Raw genomic sequence first — 24,263 nt, 5'->3', positions numbered from 1 at the left:
TGGGTGAAAAATGCCTTTCAGCACCTCAACTCTCCCCCACCACTCGGAAGCCACCTGGAAAGCGACAGGTCCCAGGACTGTTCTGCACAGCGGGGCCGGGGGCCTCACCTGCCCTCTTGGCGCTGAGGGAGCCGTCCCGGTGGATGACGACGTCGGCGCCACTCATCATCAGGAGGCTCTGCTCCGACAGGATGCTCCCCAGCAGGTCGGGCACGGGGGCCTCCTCCACATGTGGCTCTGGCGCCGAGGCAGGGAGACCCCTCCTGTGGGCACAGACCCGAGGCTGGGCCCTGCCATCATGTCCCCCCCTGAGCCCAGCCGTAGGCAGGTGCCAGAAAAGCAGGGCCAGGGCCCCGCCCCCCGGGGGGAAAGAGGGAGCCCCACCGAGCAGCCTCCACTACAGGGAAACCAGGTGTTTGGGGCCAAGTCACCTCTGATGCTTCTGCCAGCTCTGGCTGCACCGAAAGGCAGGGGCTGGCAGACAAACATCTTTACACATCCCAGCGGCTTGGCCAGTTCTTTTTCTTAATGGTCCACAAGAGAAAAGACTGGCCAAGGGGTGACGGTGGCCCTGACGACAGCCTGGTTCACCAGGGTTGCCGCCTCCTGCCTGAGCCCCTTCCCTTGGCAGAGCTCATGGAGCTGTGGCTCTTCCACGGAGCCCTGGCGGGCAGGGCCCGCAGCTTCTCCGCCACGCCCTGGCACGGGTGGCTGCAGCACCCCACACCCCAAGAGCTGCTGGCACCTGTGTCAAAGCCAAGGGGAGGTGCTGGGGCCACCGAGCGTCACAGAGTGCCAGCCAGGCCGATGTGGCCACCCCGGGACCACCATCCCCTGTGCTCTGCCACCCACCAATGCCAGAAACCCTGCTCTCACGCACCTGGAGAGCCCCACGGAAACAGGCCTGGCCACGGGCTGGTGAGACTGCAGGGCAGACCGGGACAGAGCCCGTCTCTTGGCACTCAGAGGGGAAGGAGGGTTTGCAGAAAATTCTTCACTGCTAGAGGGGAGAACACAGGCCAAAGGGGACAGGTGACCCCTCGGCCCCCAGGTCCCCTGGCCCAGAGAGAGAGTGCTATGGAGGACAGGCCAAGCACTGGCTGTGGGTGGTGCTTGTGACTCAACAATAGACACGCAGGGTAGGCGGGCTGCCCGGACACACCCCCAGACAGCCCTCGGGCCCTGCCCCAGGCTTCTGCTGTGCCGCCCAACTGCCTCTGAGGGGGACTGCGGGACGGGGACTGCCACCTGAGTTTTACAAACATGACACCTGAGGCTGACACACGCACGACAGGTGCCCACAGCCCCAGGCAGTCACGAGATGGTGCCCCACAGGACATCACCCCATGCAGTCACCTCTCAAAGGAGTCCAGCTCGTAGGGGTCCCCAAACACGGACAGAGAGGCCGCGCCAATCTCCGCTCGCATCAGCCCCAGCGAAGGGTCCACTGTCTTGTACACCGACGGGATACAGGTTCCACGCACCGGCCTGCAGAGGCCCAGCGTCCTCGCGATCCGAGAACGGGCAGTGACTTCACTCTGAACCCAAGTAACAAAGAGGAAGAGCAACTGATAAGGAACAAAACGTAACGGTTCCAGAGATGCCCACGAGGTGCTAACTAGCAACATCACACACCAGGCTCAGTAAATACTGAACCAAAGCCAAAGGGCTCTGTACACATTCATCATAAAATTTTATAGGTTTTACTGAACCACAAAGAATGAACAAGTGTGCCTAACATCTACACCCGTAAGCCACACTCGCTGCAGACCATCAGGTGGCACTTCAGTGTCACTGTCACCATGTGGTATTTTGTAGGAAGTGAGATCTCACAAAGAGGGAGCCAACAGGTGCAAGTTAAAAGCCACGTGGGGAGCAGTCCCGGGTTTCAAACATCATCTCAGTTGTAATTATTCCCGAATTACGAAACGTCCCAAGAGGGTTACATGCTACGGCTTCTGATTCTAGCCATGAAGGGCTGGGACCAGTGTCTGCAAGGCCTGAGGCAGGCGCTGCCCCTCCCAGGGCTGCGCACCCTCCCTCCGCCACTGCATGCCATGGAGCCGTGGTCCCAGAACCCTGGAACATTCTGGAACCTGCTGGGCACAGGGATAGAGGCAGTGACACACAGACAGGTCCCACCCTAGGCTCAGGGCACCGTGGAAAGGGAAGGGCGGCCCGGTGACCAGACAACTGGGAAGCAAGCGGTATGTATCCCACAAATGCCTACATATGGTCATAGTTTCTACTTGGGGAACTTTGTCCAAATGAATAACCAAGCCAGATGTTCAAATACTTCATTTATAACTAAAATATGCTTTTATATAAATATATACCACATACATTTATATTTATTAGGAAATGGATAATGATCTTGAATATAAATTCACACAAAGATTCAGCAAGCACTCGAACGCTGGCTGCAACTCAGCCTGTTATGCTGTACGTACAAAGACGTTTCACGCGACCAGACTGGAAGCGCGTGAGGTGATGGGGATGCCAGATACCCCAATTTGATTATTACGCAATGTATACACGTGTCAAGACATCACACTGTTCCCCACAAACATGCACAATTGTTCTGTGTCAAGAAAAACTAAATAAATGTCCACTGAGAATTTTCAATGGGGATGAGGCACTGGGAAAAGGCCCGCGACAACAGGGCCCCCTCGCCAACGTGGAGGCGCCGCCCCGGGCCCAGGCGGCGGTGGACGCGAGGAAGGGGACAGAGCCCGGCCGACACCTGCCGGTAACACCTCCGCTCGGCCTCGACAGGCCTAAACCCGGGCCTCCCAGAGGCCTCGTGCCCAGCCTGGCTCTCACAGGGCGCCCCAGCCTGCTGATGACCCCAGGAAGGTGCTCCGGCCCTGTGGGCCCAGCCCTGGCCAGGAGGAGTCACACCGCCCTCAGTGTGCCCAGCCCCAGGGGCCCCGGGAACCTCTGTCTCAAGCCCACCTTCAATCTACAGCACACACACGTTCACTTTTACCCGCGAGTCCTTAAGTAAATACAGGAAAGAAGCTGTTCCCGTGACCCCTGCCACTTAAGTACAGGAAGGAATTAAAACTGGCAGAAAGTCTGAACACTACTCTCAAAGTGTCACCTTGGTCTGTTTCCCTTTTCTCTTCCTCACGCGACGCTGGCGCTTCTTAGTTCTGGTCGCTGGGCGCTTGCTTCTCACAGATGCCCTGGACGGCGTTTTCTTTCTTCCCTGCCCTTTCTTCCGTCTTCCTAAAAAGAGGACATTGAAAGTCTGTGCTTCCCTCTGTGCTGGGCCCTCCCCACCTCCGCGCTGTGAGTCCTGGCCTGACCAGGACCGTGAGTCCTGGCTTGGGCTTTTTAAATGGAGAAGTAAACCATAATTTAAGAAATCATGCTTCCCAAAGGGGGAAGGGAGCAAGGTGGCATTTAAGGACAGAGCTCGACTTCCCTGAACATCCTGCAGACTTGACTGTGAGTTAGGAAAAAACAAGCGTCGACAAAGACACGTCAAATAAACCAACAACCCTGCTCTGCGCCCCTGGGTACGACCAGACAGAGGGCCTCTCCCAAGAGACTTTAAAACCACCGAGCTCAGTGCACAGTTTTAGTAAGACACCCCAAAGACTGAGAGCGTTTTTAACTGTAAAAACATCCAGTATTTCAGTCCAAATCCCTTACCTTGGGCGTGCTGCCATGGACAACCACGGGGCACCCTAATTCTACAATCCCAACACCCCCAGGAAAATCACCAGGAATCTCAGCATGGGAGGGAGATGCCCATTAAGACAGTTTCACATTCAAGATGTCTGTTATTTTATTTTTTGAGACAGGGTCTCGCTGTGTCGCCCAGGCTGGAGTGCAGCGGCACAATCACAGCTCACTGCAGCCTCCACTTCCTGAGCTCAAGCCATCCTCCTGCCTCAGCCTCCCTAATCACAGCTCACTGCAGTCTCCAACTCCTGGGCTCAAGCCATCCTCCTGCCTCGGCCTCCTGAGGAGCTGAGACTAGAGGCGCCACCACCATGCAGCACTACAGATGTAGGTTATTAAAATACATCAAAAATATTTAAATCCATGAGTTTATCAGAGATCAATTAAAAACTCTAATTGATCTCTGTTGGAGAGTGCTGCTAAGCAACTCAATTACTTGAAAACTGGCTAATAAAGGAAAACAAACCAAAGTGTTACCCTGCTTAGTCTGTCTAAACTGCGCCATTGCAAAGCCAGCAGTGGGTGGGGGCGAGTCCCTCCTCACGGGCACTGCCCTGCCAACCACAACAGCAACGACGGCCGTGATCCTAACATCAATGGACTCAGGGTGCCCGAGCATCTGCAGCTGCTGTGGGCGCCCACAGCCCAGGGCCCTCGCAGACAAACTGCACTCACGCCTGAGCCAGAGAAGCCCCTGAGCTCCGACCAGCCACCTGCAGACAGGAGCCAAGGACGGGGAACCTGTGGACCAGGCACGGCGCAGCCTCCATGGGCAGAGGACTGGTCTCCCCCACGGACCACGGGCAGCAAGGGGAAGGCACCCGGCAGACACTGCCACCAGTCCCAGCAGGGGTCTGATTTGGATCCTGACCCAAACTACTTTTCTTGAAACCATATTTATGGCACAATTGGAACCTTCAGCGCTGACTGGCTGTTCCGGGTGTTAGGGACTTACCGTTCGTTTTCTCAGGTGCAACAGTGGTGCTGCAGTTATGTGGGTGCGTCTGACGGGTGCTACCCTCCCTTCAGGACTACACTGCAAAATAGCTGCAGGTGGCACGGTGACGGCGGGAGCCGCAGACGCACGTCACAACCATGGGGGGCGGGCGGGGGGGGGGCAGAGACAAGCAAGCCTGCCCGTGAGCGGCAGAGGTTGGGCGAGGGGTGGTTAAGCGGGGGTTCACGACTTTCTTCTCCTCACACTTACACAGGCTTGGCACACGTCTACAAAAAGTGTAAAAAATCACTAGCCTTCCCAGAGAAATGAGGAAGAAAAACAAAAAAACAAAAAAAGAAAAAGAAAAAGAAAAAAAAAATCACTAGCCAGCAAAGCAAAAAATAAATAACTCAAGGAAAATAAAACAAATGGGATACATGTTTGTCTTGATACAAGAAGTCTTCCAAGTTATTTTACAAGTACTTTGACTATACCTGCCTAGGGGGATACATGTTAGGGACAAAAACAAAAACAATCTTAAGCTCCGGTCTCTAATCACACCGTGGGTAGCCATTTGCCATCACCGTGGTTCCGGGACTGTCGTATATGTCCCGGTGAGACAAACGAGTCCTCACGCTGTCAGCACTGACAAGGGGATTTCTGACACGAGAAAACGGAGACGCAGATGTTCAGTACAAGAAGTGAAATAAAAACCCTGGAAGCCTGAATTTTAACTGCAAGTAACAGGGTGACCTGAGGCGCTTATCTCTTCCCTCTGCCCACGGAAAAGGCCTAGAAACGTCGACCCACCACCCGCACAGAGCTCAGACTTGGGCTCTGAGTTCCGGCTCTCACTGAGAGGAAAACGCGCTTTTTTCCTAAAGCACCTGAGCCGCAGACCAGACCACACTGGCGCATGAAGACGCCTGGCACCCGTCACCGCACCCAACAGCAGTGACGCTGGCACAGCAGCGTCCATGTCCAGGGCACAGGGCCCAGCAGGGCATGCCTGAAGGCCGTCTCGACCAGCCCGCTGCTAGGACGAAATCAAGCCTGACCATTCTGAGAGTGAAGGGCCAGTCCGTGGGAACTGCCACCCTCATACCTTGCGAATGAGAACATGAAGTGGCACAGTCACCGTGAGAAAAGACCCGGCAATTTCCACGTTTACCCGACGGTCCAGGTGTTCTACTCCACATGGCCCAAGAGAGATGAAGGCATCTGCCCACAAAAGGACGTGTGCTACAATATTCGCAGCAGCTTTATTCTTAATGGCCTCAAAATGACACAAGCCAGTGCCAAGAGGCACACGGGCAAGCGAACCGCGGCATATTCACGCGAGGGAGCACTCCCCCCGGTGAGGAGGCCTGCACGGAACCGAACCGAAACCAGACGAGACGCTCAGCTAGTGATCTCCACTCTCCCCACAGGGCCCGGCACAGAGGGCCTCACTGGAGAATTCCGTCAAACATTTACAGAAAAGGAACAGCGATTCTTGCACAAACTCTTCCATAAAGCAGAGGCAGCGTGGCCGCGGAAGGCTCGCGCTCGTTACTCGGGCACGAGGGCCGGAGGCCGCGCAGACTAGTAGACCAGCCCTGGGCCGGGACGGCCTCTGCACGGCATCTTTGGCTGACTGAGAAAATTAAGTTGCAGAAAGCAAGCACGGAAATGACCACGGCCCTGGCCTGGAGGGCGGCAGTGCTGAGGGTCAGCGCGCCCGTGGGGACCCAGGCAGCCCACCCTGCCAGCTTACCTGTCTTCCTTTTCCGCTTGGCCGGGGCTCGCGGCGCCAGAGGGCACTGACACACAGCGGTGCTCAGCCCAGTTGCCACGGCCTCGATGGTCTCATCCAGCAGAGAAGACATGAGGTACCTCGGCACGTGCTACACGGCAAAGGGAACCCGGTCAGCAGGGCCGGCAGCACGGCAGCGACACGGCTGGGCCAGCGCACACCCACGAGGGAGCCTGGAGAGCCCTGGGCGCAGCCGCCACCACCGCACCACCTCCCTCTCCCTTCTCAACAGGCGCAGCACACCCCACAGTGAGCGCCAGTGGCCAGGACACAGGGAAGGGAGGGACAAACACTGCCATGCAGGGGAGGAGTGAGGAGCCAGGGCACAGCAGGGGTCTGTGGTGGGGCCCCGGCCCCACAGCCTTCCCAATCCACTCTGAACGCAGCGTGAAGCAGGTCAAGGGCGACCCCTGACACCGACCGGAGAGAAAGAGCACGCCCCTCCATCCGCCCTCCCGGCCTCCCCTGCCGGTGCCCTGTCTGGGGGCAGGTGGGAGCAGCCGTGGTGGAACAGTCCCCAGAGAACATCTGAAATGGCGCTAGGAACCACGTGAGGAAGGTGCGCTCAGGTGCTGGCAGAGGGCGGGGAGCTGGCGCCGGGCCTGCGAGGGGATTTTCCTGAGACCCCAGCCCCTTCATGCCTGGGACCAGCTCAGAGCTGTGCTTGGCCTGAGCGCCTGGCTCCCGCTGCTGGGAGACACGGCTGCCTCAGCCCACGCCCACAGGGGACAACACAGCACGCACGGTGCTCGCCTGCTCCCCAGCAGGCTGACTGCCGGAGCCACCGGGGCTGGCGCACAGGGGTGGCCTTCGATCCCGCACTGCTGGCGCACCCCTCGGTCCCGGCCCTTCCCACACGCCCGCTGCGATCAATGTCGGCACCAGGACAGGCCTCGGTGCTGGCCCACCCACCTGGGCCCCCCTGGCCGTGGAGATGCGGTTCCGGTTCACAGTTGCTCTCACTCTCTCACTCTGCCGTGTCCTAGCAATCGCCCGGGTCCTGCCGGTGCGCGGCCGAAGCCGGCTGGTGGTGGGCACCACGTCGGCCAAGAGCAGGGAGACCTCCTCCTCACTCACGGGGCCTGCGTCTGGGAAGAGAAACACACACGTCACAACCCTCGCCCTGCGGGCTGCCCACCGCTCAGAAGCCCTGGCCAGGGCGGGCTCTGCACAGCAGGACGGGGGCTTCTCACCAGAGCCTGGTCCCCCACACCTTGAGGACTGGAAGCCCCCAGTCAACCGATCCCACGCAAGCTGGCCAAACCAAGCTCCTCCACCCCCGCGCAGGAGCTCGACAGAAGCCGTCTCCCAGGGAAGCCCTGGCAGTCCTCCTCACAGCACAGCCATCCCTCCCCACAGTCCTGCCGCAGGACCGCAGACCCAGCCACCAGAAGGAAGGGGCAGTGCATTACCTGTGGCAGGGACCACGCCAGGGGCGGCACATTCTGGACAGAACCACTCGTCCACTGGCACCTCCTGGAGCGGGGGGTCCAAACATTCCATGTGGTACCTACAGGAAAAAGAGGGTGCAGGAGTGTCTGGGGTGCTGGTCACACAAATATCCCCAGTCCCAGTTCCCGAACCTCGCAACCCAGCAAACTGCAGAGCAGGCACCCACATGCGCCCATGTTTGTGATCCACAAGGCACCCCATGACAGACTGAACTGCCACCCCCAAAATTCATAAGCTGAAGGTCTAACCCCCGTGTGACAGTATGTGGAGATAGGGCCCTTGAGGAGCCAAGGCTAACTGAGGTCGGGTGGGCCCTGGTCCCACAGGACTGGCGTCCTTACAGAAACAGACGCTGGACCGTGGCTGGAAGCAGGACGGGGCCTCTCGGGAACCAGCCCCGCTGGCACCCTGGACTTCCAGCCTTCCGGACCGAGCAAATGAAGACGTGCCCTGCCCGGGGCCTTCTGTTATGGGGCGAGCTGACCAGCACCCCCAGGCCGAACGGAGCCGGCTGGGGCCCAGCAAGTGAGTCTCCTGCCTGTGCTCTCGAGGCTGACTGCAGCGGGCACCCTGTGACACCCCCCTCCCCAGGAGGCCTGTCCCTGACCCTGGGAGATGTCAGTCACGCGTACACACCTCCTGCACCTACTGCCTCACACCGAGCTGATAAAAAAAAAGGGTTTTCTGCTGACGCCAAGTTGGAATCTTGCCTGTCCATGGTCTCACTCGCCACTGTTTCTACCAAGCCTCCGGGAAAGCAGTTTAGGAAGAGCTGCCACTGGTGTGAGCTATCTGCGCCCTTTCATGCTGCCAGGACTCGGAAGTCTGCGCCAGAATTCTTGAATTTCACCCCGAAGACCGCAGACAGCCCTTAGCTAGGCACAAACAAACAAGGGAGCAAGCCCAGCTAAGACTGTCCGAAAACAGCCCAAATTCAACTCAGCCCTCACTCACTAATCAGCGTCGAGCTGTTCTAGGGTCCGAGACATAGGCTTGAACAAGAGAAAACCCACTCCGCCAGGAATGCCACAGCTATGCGAAGCTGTCCACCGTGCGGCCCTCGCTGGGACCTCACACAAGAAAGATGGGAGACACCTGTGATCCCAGCACTCTGGGAGGCCAAGGCGGGAGGATCACTAGAGGTCAGGAGTTCGAGACCAGCCTGAGCAAGAGCGAGACCCCGTCTCTACCAAAAATAGAAAGAAATTAACTGGACAACTAAAAATATATAGAAGAAATTAGCTAGGCATGGTGGCACATGCCTGCAGTCCCAGCTACTGGGGAGGCTGAGGCAGAAGGATTGCTTGAGCCAGGGAGTTTGAGGTTGCTGTGAGCTAGGCTGACGCCACAGCACTCTAGCCAGGGTGACAGAGCGAGACTGTCTCCAAAAAAAAAGAAAGAGGGGAGATAGAGCACAACACACCGGGCCAGGGCAGCAGCACTGCGTGCTGAGTGAGCCTCAAAGAGTCCTAAGGAGATTCCAACCTGACATCTTCCCATACACGCTCTCCAGGAGGGAAAAAAACAAGAACTGAGCTATAACTTCATTCAAAAAAGATTCCAAGGGTCCAACATGGTTCATCCAATCTTCTCTTCAGAGCTCAGAGCGAGCTGCTGTCTGACACCAGGGACCCAAGCAAAGGCCCCCTGTGTGACAGGCGCCCACCGACAGCCAGGCCAGCCCTGTGTCCCACAGAAGAGGAAACTGGGTGGGAGTTCAGATACGAGCAGGTGGAAGAGGAGAGCGCGGGGAGCACAGCTCAGCCTGCACAGGGAGCTCACGGCTCTCTTGTGAGCGTGCCACTGGCCTCCCACCCACGGTGGTGGACGGCCACAACTTGCAGGGCAGAGAAGAAACAAGTCTAGAAATAATCTGTACTTATCTCATGTAACATCAGTATATCTATAGACAGTCTTGTGATTTTTAAGTTAAAAGACTTAACTGTAAGAAAATTTGCCAGACTGCAAGTATGAACAGTATGGGGATGCTCGGAAGTACAGGCAGATCCCAGGGTACGGACAACCTGACGTATGGCTTCTGCACTTACGAACCGGCTCCACAGCTCCCCGCAAGGAAGACCGATGATTAAACTATTAAACTAGTAATGCAGGAGCTGGTTTCTTCCATGTGTGTAAACAAACCACACGGCGTGAGCGGATCGCCGGCTCAGCAGCTTTGCCGCCGCAGCCGTTCTCGGTGTTGACACGGTGCTTGTGCACAGCACCACTGTGGTCTGTGGTCTGCGTATGCCCCTCGACCCTGCCCCCAGAGCACAAGTCCACTGCAAGTCCAGGTGAGCCCACAGCGAAGAGAAAGGGGACTACGCTGGAAAGGGGAGTGGAAGTCACGCGTCCGGAGAAGGGCTGGACACATCCCTCACTGGGAAAACACCAACTGCCGGGACAGTTTAAGGGATGAAGTGACAATGACAGACACGTGCAAGGCTGTGCTCCAGGGAAGCAGCAACTACCCCTAAGCAGTGGAGGGATTCATTATCGCAACGGAAAGATCACCACTGCTGCAGTTAGAAGATCAAAACAAGGGCAACACTGTTACCTAGTGTCGATGCAACGTCAGGTGTTAACCTGTCATATTCTTTTTTGAAATTTCTCCTATCTAAACTTTCTATGAGTTTGTATGTTGTGTTTGAAATGCAAGAGCACGAGAGTTTCCGTAACGCATCATCACAGCACAGGGTGTCACCGTCATGACCACGCACGAGCCACGCGGTTTTGCTGCTACGCGACCACCACAGCGTGAGCGCTGTGCACCAGGCATCTCAGTCACACGCAAATCCGACCTAGAGACGTCCTCGGGACTGTGGCTCATCCACACCCGGGGGCTGCCCGTGCGAGAACAGCAGTATTTATCGGTTTTCATGTTTTACTTTATTTACATAATTTTTAGAGATGCGGTCTTGCTCTGTCGCCAGGCTGGAGTGCTGTGGCACGATCACAGCTCACTGTACCCTCCAACTCCTGGGCTCAAGCCATCCTCCCACATGCTGGGATCACAGGCGTGAGCCCCTGCCCGGCCTCCAGAATCCTCTTGCTGCAATTTTACAATAGAAAAATTCTTCAAATCAACAGCAAAGGCCCCTTGCAGGGGGCTTATGGGAAGGGGGGTGGTCTGCCTAAACCCAGCAAGACAAAACAGCACTGGAGAGACACCACCACGCGGCTCCCGGGAAGCCAGTGTCACTCGCGAGCACAGAGCAGGGCTCCCAACCGTCTCCTGCTGTGCCAGGGCGACAAGAGGACGCAGGGTCACTGGGAGCACACCCAGGGGGACGACCACGCGCTTGGAAGACGAAGGGACAAAGAGGGAAGGACGGCGCAGGCCCACAGCCTCCCTTCCCATCTCTCCCACCTTGATGTGTTATGTGCATCTCTGTGAGCAGCCTCAGAATATTTCTTGGAAAAAGAAGCGTAAATGGCAGTAATGAGAACAGCCTGCGGGGCAGGTCCACTCAGCTCCAGGTGCGGGGACTCCAAGGTCACCGTGACGGATGGAGGAGACTCTGGGGCCCCCTCCCCCACCCGGCCCACCCGTGTGCAGGCCCCGACTGCCCCTTACCCCGCGTCACACCCATCGCAGAGCAGGAGCCTGTCCTCATGGTCGCTCCTGCCGCACACCTCACAGAAGGTCGGGTCCTCCTCCTCTTCCTCTCGGGCTCTGGTGCTCTCCACTGGAACCTAGAGACAGAACTGCCGATCACACACCAAACGGAGCCCAGAGTCCAACGGCCAACTCCTACCAGGAAGGGCAGTTAATCTGGAGCAGATCTGCGGGCCAGGATCTACACGGGCTCCACAGGGCCAGAGATTCCGAATCACACGCATACGGTGGTTTTTGTTCTCCACTGTTTCAGGGCAGTTATCGAAGAGGAAAAGCTGATCCAACAGAGAACACAGTTATGGCCCCTGGAAAGGAGCGAGGAGGCCCTGTGGCCCCAAAGCAGGATAATCCCGCAGGCGGAGACCAAGCTGGCCCCGGAGGGCGTGTCCCCGCGCTGCAGAACGCCACAGCGGACAGGCGTGGAGCAGCAGCGCGCAGGGAGCGAGCCACCGACATCTCAGAAGCTGTCACAACCATCATGTAACTAAGCAGAGACCCGGAAACATGCCTGCCAAAAACTGACACTTAGGTGCACTGCTCTACAGGGCCTGTGACGGCCCCGCCTTGAGACAGTGACAGCGGTGACACATCCAATCTTACAGCTGCTCTCAGGCATGACGGGGCTTCAGTGACTCAAGCCTTGAAATACGAAAGGTCTGTGGACAGGCCCCCCATCTCCCCACCCTGGCTCTCCCCAGAACACAGGCCCTCTTCTGTCCCTAGCACCTGGGCCCCTACTCGAGGGTGACGTGGGGACCAGGCCCTGCTTCAAGCCAGCACTTCCTGCTGCTGTGTCTGGAGTCAGGCTCGTCACAGAGCTCCCGGCCCGCATCACGCGGCCTCGGCGGCTTGCCTGAGCCTCCCTCCACACAGGAAGAGCTCAGGGTCCGCACTGCACTGGCAGCTATTTCAGGGAAATGAAGATTACTGACTATACGTAACAGAAACGCTTTTAAAATTGCCAACACACCCCGGCGTCCAGCTGCGCAGGCAGAGCTCCAGGGGCAGGCAAGGGAAGCCGTGGGACCAAAGCTGCTGCACACGCCCAGCTCTTGTGTAAACGTGCCCACAGAAGAGCCAAAGGCTCTGGCAACCACGGCTTCAGGCACATTGTAACAACAAGGCAGGTCTGCAGCTGCAAAATCACACCCAGCCTTTCACAGCTTGGAGAAGACTCCAGGCACATACACTCCTCCAGGGCCTTCCCTCCGCTGCCCATCAGCAGACTGTGGAGGCCGCTCAACTCCCAAAAACGCAGGTACACAAATGCGAGCATACAGAGCAAAAGACACACCTTACATCCAGCCCTGATGGTAAATAATTTTGCCAAGTATTTCCTGAAATCTGGCCCCAAGAGAACCGGCCTCCTCTCCCCTCCCCTGTGCCTGCTGCAGCTCAAGAACTCTGAGCGGGCCGGGCACGGTGGCTCACACCTGTGATCCCAGCACTCTGGGAGGCCGAGGTGGGAGGACTGCTTGAGCTCAGGAGTTGGAGACCAACCTGAGCAAGAGTGAGACCCTGTCTCTACTAAAAAATAGAAAAATTAGCCAGGTGTGTTGGTGTGCGCCTGTAGTCCCAGTTACTTGGGAGGCTGAGGCAGGAGGATCATTTGAGCCCACAAGATTGAGGTTGCTGTGAGCTAGGCTGATGCTACAGCACTCCAGCCCGGGTGACAGAGCGAGACACTGTCTCAAAAAAAAAGAAAGAAAAAGAAAAGAACTCTGAGCGGATGTGTCAGAAAGAGGCTCCCAGAGGTGGGGCAGGGGTCCAGGGGACACCTCAGGGGTTACCAACATCTCTGCTACCCGCCGTTACCCAGAACCCACGGCCCCTGAGACAGGGCGGCCACTTGAGCTCGGGCTTCATGCTCATGGCTACAAAGCACATTTTAGTTGATTCTTAAAGAGCACTTAACCAGCACTCACTCATTTCAGGGGAGCAAACAACTTCTGAAAGCCTCCTCTTCCCACAGGACAGGGACATGCACGGCCAGGGCTTCCCCACTCACCTTCTTTAAGACTTTACCACCAAACTGAGCTCGAACACAAATATATTTAAACATAGTTCGATCAACTGGACAGGAATTGGCATTCTGTAAGAAATAAAAATCGTATCAGAATCCTGTAGAATCACTTTCACTGTTAATACTGTATTCGAAATAGAGAATTCACTTAGAGGTCAAAAATTCCTTTTATGCTAGAAATCAAATATTTACTGAAAGCCTGCAGGGCCCAGGCCCCGTGCTAAGGTGCTGGGACACAGCAGTGAAGAAAACAGAATCCCCTGCCCGGGAGCTGCCGGCCCAGCGGGGCAGGGCAGCCGGTGAACGTCCATGAGCACCTGCGGCGTCTCGGTGACAAGCACCAGGAAAAGCAAAAGGAAGGAGGGAGGGGCGGTGGGGCCGGGTTTCAGCTGGGTCGGCTCACGCTCACGGCCCTCCCAGGCCTCCGTGATTGCTGGACGTGTCCCACTAGGTTTTCAGAATTTCTCTTCATACTGTGAATTCCAATCAAATGTGTGTTAAAAATGTTGTTTGCCTTTATTAGTCGTTTTGACCCCCATAAGTTGTTCTAACTGACTTTGTGGAGGTACCGTGCAGATAATAAATACGCTCGCTGTAACTGCCCCACCGCGCGCAAGTCTCGACCCGCGGCTATCTCCTGTCACCAAGGGAGGTGGGCCTTTCTCGTAAGTATAGTCACAGCAGGAACCGCTCACACAGCTCAGCCCTCTTCACCACGGAGACAGGACACCACAGACCGTCCACGTGGCTGTCCGCTCACCTGCCATGCACATCTGAGGATGAGTTTGTGTGGACATGCTTCTGCTCCTCTTAGGTAAATGCCCGGGAGTATGTTCAATGTTGTGGCCATCCGTGTGACACCCCTACCTGTGGGAGTCAGGGGGCTCCCGTCCTCCCCACTCGAGGACGGTCTGTCCTTCACCAGTGGGGTTCGAGGGCCTGCAGAGTCTCCCTGGCGTGACCGGAGCTCCCTCGTGCTCATCACCCGCGTGACTCTTCTCCGTTTTCCAGGAGACCCTTCCCTGCCCTCGGGACACCTGCTGTATCTCCTGAAAGCTCCAGTTGCTTTCTCACCCCAGACCTTGAATCCATCTGGCACCGTGTGTGCTGTGACTCGCCCACAGTACCTGTCTCACACACGCCGTGTACGGAGGAGCCCCACCTTCTCCGCATGAGACGCTGCCTGTCACCCGCTGCGTATGTGCGTCCAGGTCCCCTCAGGCCCCCAGCACACTCCCTAGGTCTGATTTCCATTCTGGGACCAATTCCAGCTTAATCACTACAGTTTTATAAACCATACTATCCAGCAGACGATGTGTCTCCTCTTCAAAACTATCTTGGCAATCCGTGCTGCTTTCTGGCCCTTGTGGATGAACTTCACACCCATCAGGTGCCCTGAACACCCCTGCTGGGGCTGTGACGGGACCTGCACCACCTCTGCCAGCTCTGTGGAGTGAGACTTCTCTTCCGGAAAGTGGTCTGTCTTTATTCGGTTCCAAATGTTTTAGAAAAGCTGTTTAAATGTCTTAAGTATGTTCTTATGATTTATTTCTAAATATAATTTTTAGTCTTCATGTCCAGCAATCTTGCTAAGCTTAGTATTCCAACAGTTTGTGTGTAAAATTTCCATACTGATAAACTTATTTGCAAATACCTTCTCGTACCCAATACCTCTGCCTCTATAGTTTTCTTCTATTAAACTAATAAATACCAAACAGAAGACACACAGCAAACACCACGTCTTGATCCTCAATTTAAGCCAGGGCTTTGCTTGCCAAAGACAGGCCTAAGCCCTCTGGGCCATAGGTCCACCAAACCGGCACAGGAACAGAAAAGGGAGGAACCAGACACGGAGAAGGTGGCGTGGCACCACCAGCCACAGCAGCCTGAGCCACACCAGGCCCCACGGTGAACTAAGCAACCACGAGGGACAGTTTCAAACTGTGTGGGCAAATGGAACAGGAGAGGACTGGGCATTAGAGGACGCAGTCACCGGGAACCCTGGACAAGGTCATGGCCTGGTGGAGACTTAACGCCCCAGGCTGCTGGCGCAGGTACAGGGAGGGGACGGCCGAGAGCTGTCGGTGTCTGAAGCCAGGTGAAGCGTAAGCGGGTACTCATCACTCAACCTTGTACCATTCTACTTCTTTGAAATTTTTCAGAATAACAAGTTTAAAAAGCGTGCGGGAGGCCGGGCGCGGTGGCTCACGCCTGTAATCCTAGCACTCTTGGAGGCCGAGGTGGGCGGATCGTTTGAGCTCAGGAGTTCGAGACCAGCCTGAGCAAGAGCGAGACCCCACCTCTACTAAAAATAGAAAGAAATTATATGGACAGCTAAAAATATATATAGAAAAAATTAGCCGGGCATGGTGGCGCATGCCTGTAGTCCCAGCTACTCGGGAGGCTGAGACAGGAGGATCGCTTGAGCCCAGGAGTTTGAGGTTGCTGTGAGCTAGGCTGACGCCACGGCACTCACTCTAGCCTGGGCAACAGAGTGAGACTCTGTCTCAAAAAAAAAAAAAAAAAAAAAAAAAAAAAAAAGCGTGCGGGGGGCCGATGGCTTCTCAGGGCTGTGAGGTGGGGGGCACACCGCATCTCTGTGGCAACCCTTCCCTGCTTTGGGGGCACTGCCTTGGACGACGGTTGTCGTAACCCAGGGCCGAGTCCCGTCTCCTGTTTCCTGCGCCCACTAACACGACCGTCTGCTAAGCAGCAGCCCGCGCACTGCCACAGCACGGCTGCACGCCAACCCCCCGCGGGCCCACCGGCCTGCCCGGTACACAGCTCGCCTCAGACGGCCCTGACGCCATTTAGGGTTTCTGTGGCCAGGGCCCAGGGGAAGCCCGTGGCTCCTCTCATCCCAGTTCCCACACGCGCGGCCGCAGGGAGCTGCGCGGACGACGGCGCAGAACAGAAGAAAGGCCACGCTGGGACTGAAGCTCGGGCCCGGCTTCCTCTGCGGAGCAGGAGGCCGACCACGGGTGGGTCATCGTCAGTGACGGGCCATCCCGAAGGACCAAGAACCCAGGGAGAAGGGAACGCACCTTGGACCACTCGAGGATACAGTCCAGGCAGAAGTAGTGGGCGCAGTTCTCTGGGGTGCCCACGGCCTGGTCTCGGAACACGTTGAGGCAGATCGGGCAGCTCTCCGCGTCATCGTCAGACGTGAACGCACCGCTGGCCTCCGGCTTCTCCTGAGTGTCCGCGACCACCACCAACGCCTCTGTGTCGTCCTCGGAATCTTCAGACCCTCAAGAAAGAGGAAACGTCAACAACCGTAAGGACAAGATGAAGTGGCTGCGTGAGCGGGAACACGGGAAGTGACCAGGCCCAAGCTCTGCCAGGGACACAGGTCCCCACTTCAGAGTGGGCACACACCACGCTGTCCACCTGCAAGGCCACACCCACGGCACACCTTCGACCCTGAGGAGCGCGTCCCAGCCCTGCCAGGTGTGGCCGCCACCGCACCACACTCAATTGCAGCTGCTTCCCAGCGGGGACAGGACGCCCGCGTCCCGAGTAGCCAGACCAGCTTTCAAAGCCCTGGACAGACCTCGTGAGTCAGGACGGTCCCCAGGGGCCAGCACAGGCCTCAGGGACGATCAGGTCAGTGGCTGAGCCTCCACGCAGGCCTCCCTCAGCACAGCAGCCCCCGGGCGGCCACTCGGATTTCCAACACCCCTGCCCACGCTGGGGTGGCAACGAGCCGCCTGCCTTCAGACGACACGTCCTCTCTAGCTGACTTACTCCTCTTCCCCATGGGATGCAGAGGGCAGAGTCCGAACTGGGCCGTGGGCCGCTAGCCACAGCACTTTCAGCCAGTTTCTTAGTGGTTCTGGGGCTGGGGCGTGACCGGCAGAAAAGTTAGGCACGTCACAGTCAATATATACATTTATTTTCTCTTGCTACGAAATGCCGCTAAAGCAACACTAAAATAACAAGGAAGGCAGGTCACACGGACAAGGGACGTGGCGTGGTAGGCAGGTTCCTACTCAGCCCCCACGACTCTTGGCCCGTCTAGTCCCGAGTGTGGGCAGGACCAGTGGAGATGCTGGGACGTCACTCCCAGGCCCCTGTGGTTACCTGGCAGGGGAAACGCTCACACAGAACAGTAATCTACGCTGCTGGGGAGGCTGGGAAAGTGAGAGCTGGGAGCCAGGCGGCAGGCAAGAGTCCCAAGTTCTCGTCCTTCATGGTGAGATTTGAAGGGAGTGTCTAGAGCTGGAAGTGCAACGAACAGCTGCATAAATGATCTTCGCCTGCAACACCAGGGCGGGAAAAGCGGCAGGGGGAGAAAGCGGCCGCTGCGGGAAGGGGGCCGTGGAAAGCGCCGGGCCTCCAAGCAGGCAGGCAGAGCCCTCTGCACATCGACTCTATTTCCCACCGGCTACTTTTTTACATTTGAAAAACTAGTGCTGGAGGAATGAAGCGTGGTGCTCAGTAAGGTTCTGTGCACGCATGGGCTGCAGCCAACACCTCTCCAGCGCCGGGAGCTCTCCAAGGTCCCAGGTCTCTGAACGGGACTCCATCCTGGCCCCAGGTCCACCACCACCCAGCCAGCTCTCCTGCCCCTCAGACTGCGGCTGAAGTGTGCTTTTCTCTAGAAGCTTCTCCCTGTCCCTTCCTCGGATGTCTGCCCGCTCTCAGCGTCTACTACCCGGCACCCTAGTGGCTGCTTTCTGCCACTGTTTTTGCTGCTAAAGGTGAGCTCAGGGACAGCAGGCACCGGGTGAGCTGGCTCCCACGCTCACTCCAGCCCCCAGCCGAGTCTCTGGCAGCCAGTAGGCCCTTCAGACTCTCAGGGAAAGAATGGCCGCGAGTCGCCTGACAGCACCCAACGCCCTCAGCCCTGGCAACAACAGTGCCCGAGCCAAGACCAGCTGCAGACAAGCCAAAGCCCCGACTCAGTGGTGCGAAGCAAGGCCAGGGCCACGTCTGTGACCTGTCAACCCGGGAGAGAATCCCAATCCTTCAGAACTAAAATCTAACTCTGGAAGAACATGCAGCCAACATACACCAAGCTGCAAACTCACTGACATACGCCGCCGGTCCTGTTCTTTCACCAGCACGGTCCTGAACATAGGGCCACCTCTCTACGACATTCTAGTGCTGCTAACCACAGGGTTATCTTGGAAGACTGTGACACACAGATCATGGCAGATGCTTCAGGACCATGTCACAGGGAAAGCAGTGGTGCGCCAAACCTCCAAAGTGAAGCCAGCCCTCCCTCGGAGGAAAGTGCCCACAGCTGGGCCGGGACAGGGCAGCCAGCTCAGGGACCTCACAGGCTGTGCACCACCCAGAGTGGCAAGAGGGCACAGGGAAGGAGGCGCCACCAGGGCACCCAAAGCAGACCTGCCCTTAAGGCACTGTTCCCTGCAAAGAAGTTCAGGGGCACAACGTTAACCAGTGTAAATGAGCTGGGAAGTCTTTAATAAAATCACGTGATGCAGTTGACAGCTCTCAGGAGTTCTGGTCAGAAAGAGAACCAACCACAGGCCGGAGCTGCTGACACACGCCAGTCCTGGCCAGGAGGTCCCGGGCTAGAGCCAGTCTCGGGTCAGGCTAAACCTGTCCTGTGCCTACGAGATGATGACAACACGCCCTTGTAGGGGTGCAGGGGCAGGGGTTGCCAAGACCTTTCAGTTCACTTGCTAGAAATCCCAATCTGGCTACACTCTCCCTAGAAACACCACAGTTCACACTGTTCACTGTTCTTAGACACTTTACTTTTCCGCCCTCACCAGAGAAGAGACCTAGTGCGCTGTGTTGTCCCCGTGGGTTTCGGAACGTAGGACTCACAAAGGTGAGCCACCGTCCCACTGCGCGTGACTACGGGGGTGTGAGCCAGGGCGTGGCCAGTGTGCAGCGGGTTTCTCCCCACCTCTGCCCACACCTCGGCGAGGCCAGCTGTGGATAAGACAATAATTTCACTGACGATATCACGTTTTATAAAAGGCTGTCCCCGTCACAGCAAGAAGAGACCCAGGGAGGCCGTGCTCGGGAGCCAGCAATCTCACCAGATCTGTCTTCCAGGTCTTCCTGCTCGGATCCCGCCTCGTCTTCCAGGTCTGTGCCATCTCCGAGCTCACTGTCTGTGTCACCTTCAGAGTCCCCACTGCTACCATCGCTGCTCTCTTCTAGACCACCAGAGGGAAAAACAGGCCCCGGGGGCAGCATCACAACTGAGGAGCAGAGAGCCAGGACTGCTCTGCAAATGCAGAGGTGCTCAGGAGGACACCTGCCACGGGGCCATGGTGGCTGCCCAAGGGCCAGGGCGGGCAGACGTGGGGAAAAGCAGGGAAAAGCGGCATCCTTTTATTCTATGTTATTTACATTAAAAATAAGACAAAAGAAATGAACATACTACTTCTACAATTTAAAATCAAAGAATAATTGAAGAATTTTTCAAACAGGTTTGAAAGCTGACGATCGACGCACACAATCTCTGAAGGGGAGTTAACAACCTGGAGAAAGCACCAGGCACCCCAGACACTGCCCTCCCCGGGACACCCCTGGTGCCGAGGGGCTCACCAAAATCACTGGCCACGTCCCTGGGGCCAACGCGCGGGCGTCCATCCGACACTGGGCTCCGGGCCACAGGCTCATCCAGGTTGTCGTCGTCCATTGCTGCACATTGGAGTTTAGCTCTGAAAGAAACCGGAGCCAGCTAATTTCCCCACTGTCCCGGGCTGCGGAAACCCCTCTGAAAGACTGACAATCACTCCCCGCGCGTCACACCCCTGTGCTGTGTCCGTTTCCGCCGCACAGGGAGGTGGAGCCACGAGATGTAACACACCCAGAACAACCTCGACCACTAAGTTATGCACAAATTAAAAAACGCACACTGATTCCTATTTACAGCTAAATTTAAAGCAAGCGGTTCGTAATGGCTAGGACGCTTTCGTACAAATGGGCACCTTTCGTACAAATGGGCACCTGCAGGACTTCCACAGACACAGGCGCAAGGGATTTATCCCGAGCTGAGACAGAGCAGGGCCTTTCAACCGAGGGCCAGTCACCACAGGGCCCAGGTGACGAGCGGGGCCCTCTCCCTGCCACACCATTCTCAGCCAAGGCTGGCCACTGTCAGGACAGGAGGCTCAGCTGAGGCTCTCCCGACCTCGCCCTGAGCACACCCACCCGGGCACTGTCGAGGGCACGTGGCACCCAGAGCCAGGGAGGCAGGAGCAGAGGGCAGGACCTTCCCCTTGAGACCACTTGCTCTTGGGCTCCGATCTGTCGGTGTGGACACCTGCCCTGGCCCCCTGCAAGGTGTAATAGAGAACACCTTTATAAACACCCTAGAAACGTAGCTTCACACGACCCTCCTCCTACACCAGGGTCTCAAATTTTGGCCCCCAACTAAGGAACTATCCACGCACGTGGCTCCTTTCTCACCGGTGCCACTCACCTCGTTTCCCAGGTAACCCCAGAGGAAACACTTCTCATAAGGGAGTCACTCAGAAATTCAGAGAGGCACAGGGAAGCCCACCCTGCAGCACTCCGTGCTTCCCGACGGGCCCAGTCTCCATCCAGGTCAGAGGAAAGAGCACCACGTGACAGACTGGTAGGGTGGGGTGCGGCAAGAACGGGGAAAGGCCCTCAAGCTCAGAACCTCACTGCACGGTGGAGGTCATCACGGGCCTCCCACTGCAAACTTCACGTCTCACGGCAACTAGGGAAGGGGCCACGACCACCACCGTTGCACAGATGCTCCCAGAGAACCACCCCTGATGGGGCCGAGGCCAGCTCAGAGACCAGGACCACCTCACTCCCCACCTGACCACACGGCAGTACGCAGCCCCAAATTCTAAGATGATGTTTTCTAACTTAATTCAATGAAATTGTCAACTACCAAATGTTGCTGCTACCTGGAAATAGTGAACTGAAAACTGATTTTGCCAAATTATTAATTAACCTTTCCTCTACCTGCTGCTCCAAGGTTAAGGTAATTGGCCACGACCCCCGTTCGACTGAGTCTGCACCCACTGCCTAGCGGACTCAGCAGGGACACCCAGCTTGTCCTGTGCCCGAGTCCTGGCCACAGCTCCTGCTGGAGACACCGACTCTGGGAGTACTCGGAGACAGATGACTGCACCTCTCCTGCGAGGCCACTGAGATGAGCCCTAGCAATGGCCACAGCTCTCAGGTAAGAGGCCTTTAACCCTCTGGCCACAGCTGTGCCCGTTCCCACAACTGGACCCCATGTCACCCTGGGACACTTGCTCCAACACCTACCCTGCCCCTGCTGTGTGCAGCGCAAGGGGAAGACAGTTCCTGCCCTGGAGAGAGGGGAGGAGGTAGATACTCACACACACGAATCTACCAGAGAACGTTTCAAAAACACAAGGAAATGTAACCTGGGAGACCACCTGGGAGACAACAGAGCAGAGCTAGGGGGAGTCCTAGGGTCTGACTGCCCCAAGCACAAATCCTCACTTTCATGACGCGTTTCACACACTCAAGGTCAAAACACGAACAGGTAACTCCTGGATTCTCCCTTGACGCACCAAGCCCAAGGGCTGCCTAGAAAGGGGGCAGTGGCAGGGTCCGCCTGTGAGGGCTGCCGGGAGAGATCAGTGAGCAGTGGTGGTGATGGGACACGGGAGCTTGTCAGAAACGCCAGTTCAGCAAAGAGGCTCCCTGAGGCCGTGCACCTGTGGGACTGAGTCCTGAGGACCTTTGTACCCCCCCACCACTGCTGGTGGGGAAAACCTCCAAAGGCCTCTTTATACTACTCTACCGCAGCAGTGGGAAGGCTCAGGTTATGTAAGTGAACAACATCACTTCCCAGATAATCAAACAGTAACCGCTGGTGGTAACCAGGAGCCTTTCTGCCGGAAAGGGGGAAAAAACGCAGGTAGCCACTGAAGGATCTTTCCAGAGCAAGCACCAAGGACAAAACCACAATTTGGGACCACCGGCACCCCAACCCCCCACCAGGAACCCCCGGTTAATGGGGAACCCTAGGTCAGGACCTCCCAATCTCACCAGCAGCCCCAGCTCAGAAATGTCTGCCCTGATTGACTGTCCCCACCTCTGCCACACGTCCCAGGCCACAGTCCAAGAGGCCATTTCTGCAGGGAAGTCCACAGCCCTTCCCAGGGACTGCTGTGGCTCTCCTGCTCCCTGCTCACATATGCAGGGACGGAAGGGAGAAAAATCAAAACCAGAAAGGGTATTTCTCTCTTTTCAAGTTCAAGGAAACCAATGCACTTGCAATTGCAACTGTTACTAAGGAACCAGAAGGGGCCCTGGTGTGGTAGCTGCAACGGTGCCAGGCCCAGCACCTGAGTGCCCCTCCCGGGCACCAACCACGCCTGCAGCAGGTCCAACGCCTCAGTCTGGGCCAAGTTGTCACTCTATTCACCATGTGCCATACGAGCTACGAGACCTCAAAAGTTGTGAACTGTCACGGCAGTCAAAGAACAGGGCCCCACAGAGGTCTCCGCAGGACTGGGACGAGTGCCACGTGGCATCGCTGCTGGGAGGACTAAGGCCAGCTTGCTGTGACACCCGCAATAGTACCACGCCGAAAGGAGCCACCTACTGTTATTGTGACTCGACGTTCTTCCCATAGAAAAGACAATCAAGCGGTCCAGGAGAGAGACAAGGTACGCCAAGTCCCAAGTGAGACCCTACCTCGGCCTCAACGCCTGTCCAGGCGACCGCCGCCAAAAGGTAGTTCACCCAGCGGATTAACCACTCTGCCGTCACACAGAAAGAAGAGGACATCAACTCCAAAGTGGACGATAAGGTAACACAGGCGTCATTAGGAAGAGCAGAGATAGAAACGCGGTCAGTGTGAATAAAAAAAGAAAGAAAAGAGCAGAGTTGGAGGGCTTGAGTTAACACAGCCCGCTGGCTGTCACTCAGTAGCTGTGTGACGCTGGCAAGGTACTTAACCTCTCTGGGCTCCGACCTCTTCATCTGTAAAACAGGGGCAATCCCTGCTCCTGAGAGGCCGCTGTGGAGACTACGTGGGGTAAGAAGCAAGAAAACCACCCGTCAGCCGCCAAGGCCCGTGGACAGGCACACAAAGCCCGAGGCCGCCGCCGCCGCCGCCGACCGGGAGCCGGAAACCAGCTAGCAGAGCTGCAGCCTTCCGCGAACGCCGCGGGGCGGAACCGCAGCGGCGCGGGCGTCACAAGCCGAGGCGGGCGGACTCCCGCGTGTGCCCCCAAGCCCGGGGCGGGCGGCCCCGACACCCACCGCGGGTCAAGGCCCCCCAGCGTCGGCGGGGCCTCCCGGCCGCCCGCGCCGCTGCCCGCGGCCAGGCCTCACGCCGCCGCGCAGGCCGCAGACAAAGCGCGCGGCGCCCACGGGCGGCCCGCGCGGCCGGGACGCGGCAGGAACCCCGAGGCCGGCGCGGCCGCACGTACCGGGAACCGCGCGCCGCCGCCGCTCCTGGCACCGCCGCCGCCGCCGCAGCCCCACCGCCAGCCGCGACTAGGCCCCGCCGCGCCGCCGCCGCGCGCCTCGACCCGGAAGTGCACCGCGCCGGCTTCCGGGCCCGCCCCGCCCGTTGGCCGGAACCACTGGGACCGGGGCGGGGAAGAAAGGTTTCCGGCGCCTGGGCCTCGGGAGTTGGAACGGCCCTTCCGCCTTGGAAACACTGTTCCACTTAGGACTGCCGCCGGGGCCAGAGTCCCGGAGAGCTCGCACTGTCCGGCCTCCGGCCAGCGCACTAGTCCCGGGCGTCCCCCCCGGGGCCGGGCCGCTGGTACGGACTCCTGCCGGC

General features: G+C 57.5%; 1 protein-coding gene across 5 annotated transcripts in view; it reads right to left on the bottom strand.

The window, feature by feature from the left end:
• Positions 1–23,938, bottom strand: part of PHRF1 (PHD and ring finger domains 1) — a 29,494-nt gene extending 5,556 nt beyond the window's left edge. Inside the window, exons 1-13 of one of the 5 annotated variants that reach the window (XM_069471844.1) lie at positions 23,905–23,938; positions 20,054–20,169; positions 19,540–19,659; positions 16,564–16,769; positions 13,505–13,588; positions 11,455–11,573; positions 7,838–7,935; positions 7,338–7,513; positions 6,387–6,516; positions 3,104–3,231; positions 1,357–1,538; positions 881–1,000; positions 109–263 (exon numbers count right to left, since the gene is read on the bottom strand). In XM_069471844.1, coding sequence (XP_069327945.1) covers positions 109–263; positions 881–1,000; positions 1,357–1,538; positions 3,104–3,231; positions 6,387–6,516; positions 7,338–7,513; positions 7,838–7,935; positions 11,455–11,573; positions 13,505–13,588; positions 16,564–16,769; positions 19,540–19,659; positions 20,054–20,147 — 1,612 coding nt within the window. In that variant the 5' untranslated portion in view covers positions 20,148–20,169; positions 23,905–23,938. The remainder of the gene's footprint in view (positions 1–108; positions 264–880; positions 1,001–1,356; positions 1,539–3,103; positions 3,232–6,386; positions 6,517–7,337; positions 7,514–7,837; positions 7,936–11,454; positions 11,574–13,504; positions 13,589–16,563; positions 16,770–19,539; positions 19,660–20,053; positions 20,170–23,904) is intronic. The other 4 variants (XM_069471848.1, XM_069471847.1, XM_069471846.1 and 1 more) reach the window with 4 other exon arrangements.
• Positions 23,939–24,263: the final 325 nt, after the last annotated feature.

This window comes from Eulemur rufifrons, chromosome 6 (genome assembly GCF_041146395.1).
Source record: "Eulemur rufifrons isolate Redbay chromosome 6, OSU_ERuf_1, whole genome shotgun sequence".
Classification (NCBI taxonomy): Eukaryota; Metazoa; Chordata; class Mammalia; order Primates; family Lemuridae; genus Eulemur; species Eulemur rufifrons.
Note: the sequence above shows the minus strand (reverse complement) of the source record. Positions and strands in the feature narration are given on the sequence as shown.